The sequence below is a fragment of the Aquarana catesbeiana genome, linkage group LG03, assembly GCF_042186555.1.
Source record: "Aquarana catesbeiana isolate 2022-GZ linkage group LG03, ASM4218655v1, whole genome shotgun sequence".
In the NCBI taxonomy this organism is placed as follows: domain Eukaryota; kingdom Metazoa; phylum Chordata; class Amphibia; order Anura; family Ranidae; genus Aquarana; species Aquarana catesbeiana.
The window spans coordinates 323,700,524-323,714,141 of NC_133326.1; the positions used below are offsets into that span (position 1 = coordinate 323,700,524).

The 13,618-nt window shown below is 42.2% G+C and overlaps 1 protein-coding gene across 1 annotated transcript in view; it reads left to right on the forward strand.

The window, feature by feature from the left end:
- Window positions 1-13,618, forward strand: part of TSPAN17 (tetraspanin 17) — an 84,315-nt gene that overhangs the window by 34,644 nt on the left and 36,053 nt on the right. The window contains exon 2 of the mRNA XM_073620466.1: window positions 5,480-5,530. Within this exon, the coding sequence (XP_073476567.1) occupies window positions 5,480-5,530 (51 nt within the window). The remainder of the gene's footprint in view (window positions 1-5,479; window positions 5,531-13,618) is intronic.

Consider the following 13,618-nt stretch of genomic DNA (forward strand, 5'->3'; position numbering starts at 1 on the left):
CTACAGCTTTTAAACATGAGTTTAAGAGCTTTTGGCGTTTTTTGCCACAGTGCCTAAACTCCATGTGTCCATGTACACATAGGCTTTTACATAAGTTTAGAAGTTGCTGCGGTTAGGGGAGGTTCAACCTCCCTCTCCTGAACACGGAAGAATCGCGTTCAGGATGGTAAAATTTCCCCCAGCTGGTGGTCAACCTAGTATGTGTTGACCTGCCAAAAGGCACTGACAGCATGCAAAATAATGGTGCACGTGCAAGGTTTTGTTCTCGTGGTGTGTGTTTTTTTTTTTTTTTTTTTTTTTTTTTTTTTTTTTTTTTTTTTTTTTTTCAGCCTAATTTGTTTTTCTCTTGCCTCCTGAAGTAGCTCCTCTCTTATGGTTCCTTAAACTGAGCATACACTAGTAGATGTTCAAATGTTCATAATGAAATCTCGAATGTATAAGTTATGTTTAGTAATCAGCACTTCTTATTTTATACCATGCAGTACACAGGTTACAATGGGAACACATTATTTAGTATTTACCCTGTGCTGAGGCAAACATTATCTCCTATGTGGCGTGCGTATTGGTCATCTTAACAACTTCACTTTTAAAGAGGGCGTAGCATGATCCCTCCAATGTCTCACTATTGATAGTCTAGCACTTAGTAGACTCTTGAAGCTGCTGGGATGGACTCTATACCCAGGGATAAGATGGCCAAACCTGCAGATAGTGGGATATGTATTCCTAGGATTTGTGATCTTCATCTAAAGATTGTGATCCAAAAGGCGTATATCACTGGGCATGACCAAAATATGTGAAATGCACAGTTTCTCCAGCATGGAGTGAATGGACTTTTTAACAAGTCACATTCACTGTTAGAAGTTTTGTTTGCAAAATTTCTATCCTGCTCCTCTGAATTTGCTTGTCACTATGGCTGAAACCGAACGTCTGTTTGATCCCACCGATTGAAAATTCTAGCATTCAGAACATTCACTGAATTTTTCTGACAAATGTTGCAGTGTATGGCCAGCTTTAAAGGGGAACTGCAGTCTACTCACATAATTTGTAATAAAAATTAACTTTTGCCATTCTGAAGCTTCCCTCCAACCACTTTTCATATTTTATATACAGTTTATATATTCTGTACTTGCCAAATATGCTGCAGAAATCTCCCTCCACGAAGTCTGGCTGCATCCATTTTAACTGTGGGCAGCTGAAGCTGCTGCCTGTTCACTTCCTGGCTTTACAGAGGCACACCTCCCCAACTCTGCAGCCCTGCAGCTTTCATTGGCCCTCTTATGACTCCTACCCCCTCCTCCTTCCTGGCAAACTCTTACAAGAGAGCTGTGCATGATGTCATAAGCCTAGGCTAATGACCAGACAAGAAAAATTAAGTGGGCTGTGTAAGGAATTTACTGGCCGAAAAATGACTACAGAACCGCTTTAAGCCTAGTACACGCTAGGAGTTTGTTTTGTGTGTTTTTTTTTTTTTTTTTTTTTTTTTTTTTTTTTCTTTACACTCAGTGGGCTGAACGGAAAAGACTGAAGCGCTTGGGAGGAAAGCCTGTACTAAATCCCCGTACACATCAGGCAGGTCAAAAGAAAACAGCCGACATTTGGCCTGTGTACAGTAGACGGTCTGGCTTTTGACGAAGGGGCATGACCGAAAGAGGGTTGCTGATTGGCATCCGCTCAGCGTTCTCGGCCAATGGCTGACTGGGGGGGTGTCACTGTACTAACATTGGATTTTGGTACAGGATCTCCTTCTGAGCTCTTCAGTTTTTTTTTTTCGTTGGGCCCACAGGGTTGAATGAAGAGAGAATTTTTAATGTGTACCAGGCTTAAGTATGTGATGTTAGTACAGTGATTCTCTTCTCTCCCCCCCCCCCCCCCCCCCCCCCCCCCGAGCTATTGTGTTCTGACTGGAGGACATTGGCTGAGAGTGCTGTTTGGATGCCGATCGGCAGACCTTTTTCGGTCATGCCCCTTTGACTGAAGCCGGACCAGCTGCTGCACACACGGGCCGAATGTCGGTCGGTTTCTATTGAACTGGCCGATACTGGGCCCCCCCCCCCATTTGGGGCTTTAGTCTGTGACAGTGATATGCAAAGTTCTAGGAGACTGCATGACTAATGGTATACTACTAAAAATTTTCTTGTTACCTTTTTGGATTAACCGTTTCTGTACAGAGCTGATAAAATGTCTACACTGTGTTCATTGTTGGGTTGTTTTTTTTTTTTTTTTTTTTTTTCTTTGGGCAATTGTGTAGGACAAAAAGGGAAAGCAAGATCTTTAGAATGTGATAGTGTTGTGGGAGTAAATTCTTTGTGCAGTGCTGAATATTGCACTGTGAGAGAACTATGGCCTTTTGTTCTGTAAAGGTCAGGTTGTAACATGCTATTCTTTATCCGCTGAATTAAACGATGCAAAATCTTTTTAAAAATGTTTTGGGTTGTTTATTATTTTAATATTTGTTTATTGGGGGGGGTTGACTACCTCCTGACAGTCTGGCCCCAAAGCTTGTCTGCTAAAAATAAGTAATGCAGCTTGTGAATTTGAGAGTTTACGTTACAACTTTTGATTCACAAACCATTCTGGAATAAGTATACAGAATCTAAGAACTGCTATTTATTTTTTGGATTGACATAGCCAGGAAAGTGGTTATAGGCAGGTTCAACTCTTTTACTGAGGAAGAGGAGAGATTTCTGAACTCTTGGTGGCAAATATTTAAAAAGTTAATTTTCTACTTCTATAGCTTTAAAGAAATATTAACATTTTAAAGCAACTCTTGCACTAAAAGGTAAGCTCTGCTTATTATGTAGTGCCCCCTTTCCCTCTTAAAGCAGTAGTAAACGGGAAAAAATCTCCCTGCAAATGAATGTCATAATGTGCTAGTATGTATTGCATACTGGCACATTATGAAAGACTTGCCTGAAAACTAAGACCTCCAGGGGCACGCTGTTACTGCTGACAGGGTTTCTTCATCTGCTCTTCCTTCTGGGTTTGCGGGCCATCGCCGTCTGGCGGAGCCGCAATGACGTCACTCCTGCACATTGCTCTCTGTTGATGGTACACTGTCCATTGAGAGCGCAGTGCGCCTACATCGGTGTCACGATCTTTCCATTGCATCCTAGTAATGCTGAGAATCCCAAATCTCACAAAACGCTCCAGCACAGTGCAAGAGCAACTTTTTGCAAGTTTGGGAATTCTCTGCTCAGGATCTCTCTGGAAGTACACCCTTTTTTACTTTGCTCTCCAGCGGTGATAACTGTGGACATGCTTTCAGGATGGAGGGGAAAAGAAGACTGGCTGACTTTCAGTGACCAGCAGCTGCTTTGTTCAGTCACTGGCTGTAAAAAGGTGCTTAAAGGGCAAGTTCACCATTACCAAAAACTGCCTATACAGATAATAGGAGCCTTTGTAGATCAACCCCCCCCCCCCCCCCCTCCAAAAAAAAAAATGTTCAGTTCCGACTAAAGATGAATAATGCCCTTGCTATAGGTGTAGGCCATTTACAAACCGCATGAAGCCTCACTGGAAACTCCCAGGACGTTGCTAAGCAGGGCCTAGTTATTACTGCTCGCCTCCACCATCACCGGAGTGAGCTCTCAAATGCTGAGCTCAGAACTACTGCATCGGGGAGAGAAAGCATGTGAGGGGGTTTGAATAGAAGGGCTCACTTCCGTGGAGGTGAGCAGTAATGACTAGGCCTTGCTTGGCAACATCCTGGGAGTTTTCCAGGCAGGCTTCATGAGGTTTGTAAATGGCCTACATCTGTAGCAAGAACATTATTCATCTTTAGGCTGGCCATACAGTGAGGGGAAAATTATTTGATCCTCCTGATTTTGTACATTTGTCCACTGACAAATGATCAGTCTATAATTTTAATGGTAGGTTTCTATGAATAAGTAGAGACCGAAGAAAAAAATCCAGAAAAACTTATTTCAAAAACACTATAAATTTTATTTGCATTTTAATGAGTGAAATAAGTATTTGATCCCCTATCAATCAGAAAGGCAAGATTTCTGGCTCCCAGGTGTTGTCTAAAAAAAAAAAAGACACCTGTTCACAGAAGCAATCAGATTCAAATCTCTCCACCATGGCCAAGACCAAAGAGCTGTCCAAGGATGTCAGGGACAAGATTGTAGACCTACACAAGGATGGAATTGGCTACAGCTTGGTGAGAGGGTGGCAACAGTTGGTGCGATTATTTGGCATATGGAAGAAACTCATAACTGTCAAGCTCCCTCGGTCTGGGACTCCATGCAAGGTCTCATCTCGTGAAGTTTCAATGATCATGAGAATGGTGAGCAATCAGCCCAGAACTACATGGGAGAATCTTGTCAATGATCTCAAGGCAGCTGGGAGCATAGTCTCCAAGAAAACAATTAATAACGCACTACGCCGTGAAGGACTGAAATCCTGCAGCGTCCGCAAGATCCCCCTGCTCAAGAGAGCACATGTACAGCCCGTTGGTTGGTTTGCTAATGAACATCTGAATGATTCAGAGGAGAACTGGGTGAAAGTGTTGTGGTAAGATGAGACCAAAATCAAGCTCTTTGGCATCAACTCAACTCGCTGTGTTTCTGTGTTTGGAGGAGGAATGCTGCCTATGAACCCAAGAGCACCATCCCCCCACTGTCAAACACTGAGGTGGAAACCTTGTGCTTTGGGGGTGTTTTCCTGCTAAGGGGACAGGACAACTTCAACGCATCAAAGGGACGATGGCCGGGCCATGTATCAAATCTTGGGTCAAATCTTTTCCAAAAAAGTGTCAAAATAAAAAAAAAAAAAAAAAATATATAATTAACAATAAACAAAAACTTTTCTTTAAGCGCCGCTGTCCCTGTGTGCTCACACGCAGAAGCGAACGCATACGTAAGTCCCGCCCACATATGAAAACTGTGTTCAAACCATACATGTGAGGTATCTATTTACTCAGCGTAACTTTTCACAATATGCAAAAACATTGGGCTAACTTTACTGTTTTGCCTTTTTTAAAAAAAAAAAAAAGCACGTTCGAAAAATTCTTGCGCAAATACTGTGTGAGATAAAAAGTTGCAACAACTGCCATTGTATTCTCTAGGGTCTTTGCTAAAAAAACATATATAATGTTTGGGGGTTCTATGTAATTTTCTAGCAAAAAAATGATGATTTTTACATGTAGGAGAGAAATGCCAGAATTGGCCTGGTAGGCAAGTGGTTTAAAAAAAAAAAAAAAAAAAAAAGCACTCCTTGCCTGCATACAGTGGTGTCTTTTTTTTTTTTTTTTTTTTTTTTTTTTTTTTGTGTGGTTGGTGGTGTGTGTTTCTCTAGCCCCCCCCCCCCCCCCCCCACTGCATTTTAGAAGTATGCTTGGATCCATTTAAGATCTTGTAATTTTAAAATGTATATTTTGGACATGTTTTTGTAACATAATAATATTTTAGGCTTTGAGAGTTTGTAGGTTGTATATTCTAATCTGTGTTTTTTTTTTTTTTTGTTTGTTTTTTTTTCTTAGTTACTAGGAGCTTCTTTCCTGGCTATTGGATTGTGGGCATGGGCAGAGAAGGCAAGTACCAGTCTATTTTTAATTCATAAAGCTGTAGCAAACACTTTCTGCATAAGGTGAGCTTGTAGACCGGGAACATCCCACAAGAGCTGCAGTTTAGTAGTTCCTCTGACCCAGTCTAGACATTTTGGCCCTTGTCAAAGTCACTCAAATCCTTAAGCTTGGCTACCTTTATTGTAGTATTGGCGTCTTGTGAATGCCCATTCTAGTGTATGTATGGAAGATCTGCAGCCAGTTAAGATTGGATGGTGGAGAACTAGTTTATCTATTTGCATATGAACTTTTATTTGAAGTGGGAGATATTAAATATATATATTACTGTGATTGCAGTTGGAGAGTGCAAAATCTGGTGTAGCTGTGTATGGTAGCCAATTGGTTTCTAACTTCAGCTTGTTAAAGTAAGATTTGACCTCTATGTAGAGCTGCACCAGATTTTGCACTCTCCAGCTTTAGTAAATGAATCCCACTGTTTACATTGTACTGCACTTTTATTTTTACAAGGTTTTTTTGGACGCTTGTGTTTGCACTGGTTTTGATCACCTGTGTTATTTTGTATGATTTTATATGTACTGCTTAGTTCACTAGATATGTTTTTGGATTTTGGGTTTTCTGTGGCGCCGCAAGTGCTTGCCTAGATTAGACTTGATGGGATCTGTATATCAGCCTATTCTTTTGGAAGCACCCCTCCTAGCACATCCTCTTCCAATCGCCCCTCAGAACAAATCCTCTCCCTTCCCCCAAATTTCCAGTCCTAGAACAGAGGGCCCTCTAACGTTTTGGACATAGATGTCTGATACCACATCCTATTAAAGAGATTACACAAAGACCCTTTAGACTAATTTAAGGACTTTAACGGTACCAGGTGATTTAAAACTTTTGGAAGTCACAGCAAGCTACTTCATCACCCGATCCTAATAGGGTTGATGATCCATTTCTACATTGTGGAGTATAAATATAACTCGGTCCAAAAAACTATGTTATGTCCTTATGAAATGATTTTACAGTTGTGCTCATAAGTTTACATACCCCGGCAGAATTTATGATTTCTTTGCTATTTTTCAGAGAATATGAATGATAGCACGAACTTTTCTTTCACTCATGTTTGATAATAAATGGCTTCAGCCAAACACTAATCAACTGTGTTTACTCTTTTTAAATCATAGTAGCAACAGACTACCCAAATGACCCTGATCAAAAGTTTACATACCCTGGTGATTTTGGCCTGATAACATACATACAAGTTGACAAGGGTTTGAATTGCTGTTAAAGGTAACCATCCTCACCTGTGATCTGTTTGCTTGTAATTAGTGTGTTTGTTCAAAGGTCAATGAGTTTCTGGACTCCTGACAGATCCTTACATCTTTCATCCAGTGCTGCACTGACATTTCTGGATTTTGAGTCATGGGGAAAGCAAAAGAATTGCCAAAGGATCTGCTGGATAAGGTAGTTGAAACTGTATAAAACAGGAAAGGGATATAAAAAGATATCCAAGGAATTGAGAATGCCAATCAGCAGTGTTCAAAGTCTAATCAATAAGTGGAAAATGAGGGGTTCTGTTGAAACCAAAGCACAGTCAGGTAGACCAACTAATATTTCAGCCACAACTGCCAGGAAAATTGTTGGGGATGCAAAGAAAAACTCACAAATAACTTCAGTTGAAATACAGGACTCTCTGAAAACATGTGGTGTGGCTGTTTCAAGATGCACAATAAGGAGGCACTTGAAAAAAGATGGGCTGCATGGTTGAGTTGCCAGAAGAAAGCCATTACTACGCAAACACCACAAAGTATCCCGCTTACAATACGCCAAACCGCACAGAGACAAGCCTCAAACCCACTCATTTGGAGTGATGAGACCAAAATGGAGCTTTTTGGACACAACCATAAACTCTACATTTGGAGGAGTCAACATGGCCTATGATGAAATGGACACCATTCCTACTGTGACGCACGGAGGTGGATCACTGATATTTTGGGGATGTGTGCTACAAAGGCACAGGAAATTTGGTCAAAATTGATGGCAAGATGAATGCAGTTTGTCATCAAAAAATACTGAAGGAACATTTGCATTCATCAGCTAGGAAGCTGCGCATGGGACGTACTTGGATGTTCCAACATGACAATGATCCAAAACACAAGGCCAAGTCAACCTGTCATTGGCTACAGCAGAATAAATGAAGGTTTAGTCTCCTGACCTCAATATCATTGAGCCACTCTGGGGAGATCTCGAACGTGCAGTTCATGCAAGACAGCTCAAGAATTTACAGGAACTGGAGGCTTTTTGCAAAGAGGAGTTACCATCTGAGAAGATAAAGAGCCTCATCCACAAATGCCACAAAAGACTTCAAGCTGTCATTGATGTTAAAGGGGGCAAAACAGTATTAAGAACTGGGATATGTAAACTTTTGATCGGGGTCATTTGGGTAGTTTCTGTTGTCATTGATTTAACCACTTCAGCCCCGGAAGGTTTTACCCCCTTCCTGACCAGAGCACTTTTTACAATTTGGCATTGCATTGCTTTAACTGCTAATTGCACGGTCATGCAATGTTGTACCCAAACAAAATTTGGGTCCTTTTTTCCCACAAATAGAGCTTTCTTTTGATGGTATTTTATCACCTCTGCGGTTTTTTTATTTTTTGCGTTATGAACGGAAAAAGACCGAAAATTTTGAGAATTTTTTTTTTTTTTTTTTCTACTTTTTTGTTATAAAAAAAACTCCATTTTAGTCAAACATTTAGGCCAAAATGTATTCGGCCACATGTCTTTGGTAAAAAGTCAAGCGTATATTTATTGGTTTGCGCAAAAGTTATAGCGTCTACAAACTGGGGTACATTTTCTGGAATGTACACAGCTTTTAGTTTGACTGCCTATTTCATTTCTTGAGGTGCTAAAATGGCAGGGCAGTACAACCCCCCCCCCCCCCCCCCAAAAGACCCCATTTTGGAAAGTAGACACCCCAAGGAAGTTGCTGAGAGGCATGTTGAGCCCATTGAATATTTTATTTTTTTTTGTCCCAAGTAATTGAATAATGACAAAAAGCAAAAAAAAAAATTTACAAAATTGTCACTAAATGATATATTGCTCACACATGCCATGGTTATATGCACAATTGCACCCCAAAATACATTTTGCTGCTTCTCCTGAGTATAGGGATACCACATGTGTGGGACTTTTTGGAAGCCTAGCCACGTACGGGCCCCCGAAAACTAATCACCGCCTTCAGGATTTCTAAGGGTGTAAATTTTTTATTTCAGTCCTAACTACCTATCGATTTTGAATGCCATAACATGCTAAGATGGCACAACCCCCTTAGAAATCCTGAAGGCGGTGCTTGGTTTTCGGGGTCCCGTACGCGGCTAGGTTCCCAAAAAGTCTCACATGTGGTATCCCTGTACTCAGGAGAAGCAACAGAATGTATTTTGGGGTGTAATTTCACATATGCCCATGGCATGTTTGAGCAATATATCATTTAGTGACAACTTTGTGCAAAAAAAAAGTGTCTCCCCCCATATATATATATATATATATATATATATATATATATATATATATATATATATATATATATATATATATATATACACACACACTATATTGCCCAAATGTTTGATGAAATAAAAAAGATTATCTTGGGCCGAGTACATGGAAACCAAACACGACATGCTTTAAAATTGCGCACAAACGTGCAGTGGTGACAAGCTACATACGTTTTAAAAGCCTTTACAGGTTACCACTTTAGATTTACAAAGGAGGTCTACTGCTAAAATTACTGCCCTCGATCTGACCCTCGCGGTGATGCCTCACATGCATGGTGCAATTGTAATCCCCTATGATAGCAATAGGTAGTGACAGGTACTCCTTCTTTTTTTTTTAAAAAAAAAAACAAAAAAAAGTACCTGTCACGACCTATTGCTATCATAGGGGACATTTACATTCCCTGAGATAACAATTTAAAAAAAAAAAAAAAAAAAAAAAAAAGGGGTTCCCAATTAGACCCTAGATCTTTCCTCTGCCCTCAAAGCATCTGACCACACCAAGATCGGTGTGATTAAAATGCTTTCCCAATGGCGCTGTTTACATCCGGCGAAATCTAAGTTATGAAATGCTTATAGCTTCTGATTTTCTTAGGCCATAGAGATGATTGGAGCCATTCTGGTCTCTGATCAGCTCTATGGTCAGCTGGTCGAATCACCGGCTGAATTCTCGGGTTCCCTGTTGGGAATGCTTGTAAAAGCATTATAGAGGGTAATTAGCCACTAGGATTGCTTTTACATGAAAGCTGACCGCTGGCTGAAAAGAATGATACCAAGATGATGCCTAAACCTGCAGGCATCATTCTGGTATAACCACTTTTTTTTTTTTTTTCTGTGTTGGTAAAATCACCCCCTACAGCGCGCTGGAGTCATGGCTTTGTGTATTGTGGGAGCAAATGCTGTTGCGATGAATAAATCCGTGCTGCAGCTGAATGGCGTACCTGAAAACAAAAAAATGGTTAACAATAAAACACAGTAAACAGTAAAGTATAAAAGAATTACATACCTGAAAAGCAAACACGATAAAACATAATAACAATAAAACATTGCATAATAGAATACAGTAAAAAAGAGCAAGAGGGGGGGAGGGAACAATAAAACGACAACTATTTTTGTGTGTGTTTGTTTGTTTTATAACAAAAAAAAAAAGCTTTTGTAACCGGTTCCAGGTTCGGGTCTCTCAAAATGCGATGGCATCTTGGGAGACCCTGTGAAAGTGTGCCTAGTCTGTGCAATTCTGTACCCTACGCTAAGACCCAACTAGTGTATGGTAGCGCTCAAAACATTCACCAGTGCAAAGACCAGGATTGTCAGGACAGGAGGGACAATAGCGAGTGTCACGCCTATATCCACGCTTTCTACAGACACATTTTCTTTGGGGGGCTCTTTGGGTAGGGGTACTCGGGAGGATATAAGGAAAATGCCTCTCATGCAGCTGGCTTACTGCATTTGGTTGGGGAAGGTGAGGTGGAGCACCGTCTGGAAAACAGAAGGGCTCTGACGATCTCTTCCTGGAATTTAAGGAAGCATCCAGTCTGTCCTGAAGCTCTGTATAGCACGAGCGTTGAGCAAAGCCAATTGAAATAAGTATATAGACACTTTTTTTTTTATATCAGCGTCTGGCCTTATGGGCAACTAGGTACGGCGCCAACAACTGGTCGTTGAGGTCCACCCCTCCCATATTTTGGTTATATAGAGGGGTTTCTCCACAACACCAGTCACCATAGTAATTTGGACAGTCGTGTCTGCATGAAGGGAGGTAAGAACGAAAACATTCCTAATATCCCTCCACTTCACAACGAGCAAGTTATTACACTTCAAGCAGGCTCTCTCCCCCAGCCTAAGACTGGAAAGCCGCTGGGGAAAGCCCCGGCGATTAGCTCGCACGGTGCCACATGCCCCAATCTGATGATCAAACAAGTGACAAGTGGCACGCTCTTAATGTAGTAATTGTCCACGTACAAGTGGTACCCCTTTCCCAATAAGGGTGACACCAAGTCCCACACAATCTTGCCAGCGCTTCCTATGTAGTCAGGGCAGTTTGTCGGCTCTGCGTGACTATCTCTTCCCTCGTAAACCACAAAACTACATGTATAGCTTGTGGCCACGTCACAGAGCTTGTACATCTTGACCTCGTATCTGGCACGCTTGCTGGGAAGGTACTGTTTGAATGACAAGCGGCCAGAAAACGTAATCAGGGACTCATCAACGCAGACAACTTGATGGGGAGTAAACAAGTCTGTAAAACGTTGGTTGAAGTGGTTTACGAGGGGACGAATTTTGTAGAGCCAATCGTATCCAGCGTCTCCACGAGGATGACAGGGTTCATTGTTGAAGTGCATGAACCGCAAAATCTGCTCGTATCGTGCCCTGGCCATGGAAGCAGAAAACACGGGCATGGTGAATTGGGTCAGTGGGCCAATATGACCGCAACTCACTCTTTGGTTATGCCCATGAGGAGGGATAGGCCCAGAAAGATCTTAAATATGGAGACCGTAATTGGTTTCCAATCTCTGGCAAGGGAGGACTGGGGAATAGTGGCAATGTGTTGACCAGTGTACAAATTGCTTCGGTCCACAATAGATCTATAGAGATCTTCGGTGAAAAAACAGCAAATAAAAATCAAGTGGCGTAAAATCAACTGTTTTCACCTGAATGCCAGGTTGGCCAGTGAATGGGGGAAGTACAGGTGCTGCAGAAGTGGTAGGTTCCCAATTAGAATTGGCGAATGCAGCAGGAAGGGCACAACGGGCCTGTTTGTTTTCTTGGTGGCAGCGGGACACAACTTGTGCTTGCCAGCTTGAACTGCACTTATGGGACTCTCCACGTCACTAAGTGTTACTGCAGTGCTGGATGTACTAGGCTGCTGGTGCTTGCCAGTTCACCAGAAAGAATAGTGGCACTAGTACTTCTCTGCTCCATACAAGAGCTCTGTGGTTCTTGCACCTCCACAGCAGAAGAAGATTAGGGTCTGGTACGTCTGACCTTGGCAGGGGCCACAAGAACTATCTGTCATGGAGCCGCTGCTGTCTACAGGTTCGTATTCTGAGCCTGAATTAGTGAAGAGGAAGTCACTCATCTGTCAATCTGTCATGCTCAGAAACATGTAGGCCTCTTGACTACTGTACCTTCGACTTGCCATTTTGGGCTCTAAATTTTGTGGTACACTAGTGAGACTCACAGGTAAAAAAGCTCCTGACTGTGTTAGCGACTGTATCAAAATGCTACCAAAAAACTGTTGGCAATCGCAGGGATCAGGCCTGACTCTGCGAACGCTGCAGTTATGTGTTTAGTGTTCTGTAAGTGACAGTGATCGATCGATAGTGGGCTGGGCAGAGGGGCAAAAAGCAGGTGCTAGCAGGTATCTGGGCTGATCCCGTTAACACTGCGTTTTTGAGAACCCTAAACTGCTGGGGACGCTAGTATAGATCTGATCAGATGTTGATCCGTTCAGATACTATACCACTAAGGGAGGTGTATGCTGCGTGCATGGGTGTTCGTGGTATTGGTACTAACCAGATGCTGCCTGGGGCGACGCAGACCCTATCTGATCCTAAAACTTGTATCACCCGCCAGGCGATTAGGGGGGTTAAACCTTTATTAGGTAATAAACGGCGGGTGCCCTGACACTAAAAAAAAAAAAAAAAAACAGCGTCACCCGTAACAGTTATACGGTGATCACTGGTGAAAGGGTAAACTAGGGGGCAATCAGGGGGTTAAAACCTTTACTAGGTAGTATATGGGGGTCCCTGATGCTATAAACACCTGACGGCGAACCTAGATACTTGCCTAACTAGCGTCACCTGTGACACACTAATACAGCAATCAGATAAACGATCGCTTAGTGACACTGGCGACGGGGGGGTGATCAAGGGGTTAAAACGTTGTTAGGGGGATACCCTAGACCTAAAGGGGCCTACCACTTATAACTGTCACAAATGACACCAATGCAATCAGAAAAAAAAAACTGCTATTGGTGTCACTGACGGGGGTGAAAAGTGTGCCTGAGGAGTTAGAGTTAGAGTTACAGAGGAGGTCTAGGGCTAGAATTATTGCTCTCGCTCTGACGATCGCGGCGATACCTCACATGTGTGATTTGAACACCGTTTACATATGCGGGCGCAACTTCCGTATGCGTTTTCTTCGCTGTGCGAGCTCACGGGGACAGGGGCGCTTTAAAAATTTTATTTTTATACTTATAAATTGTGTTTTAAAAAAAGTGTGTGGGTTTTTTTTTTTTTTACTTTTATTGCTGTCACAAGGAATGTAAACATCCCTTGTGACAGTAATAGGTGGTGACAGGTACTCTTTATGGAGGGATCGGGGGTCTAAAAGACCCCCCGATCCCTCCTCCGCACTTCAAAGTATTCAGATCGCCGAAAACGGCGATTCTGAATACTGTGTATTTTTTAAAATTCGGTGCCATTGGCAGCCGAGTAAACGGGAAGTGACGTCATGATGTCGCTTCCGCGTTTACATTGAGAAGGCTGGAACGAAGCTGCCGGAGGCAACTGATTGGACACTGAGCCTCCCGATCGCACGGGAGGCCCTGTAA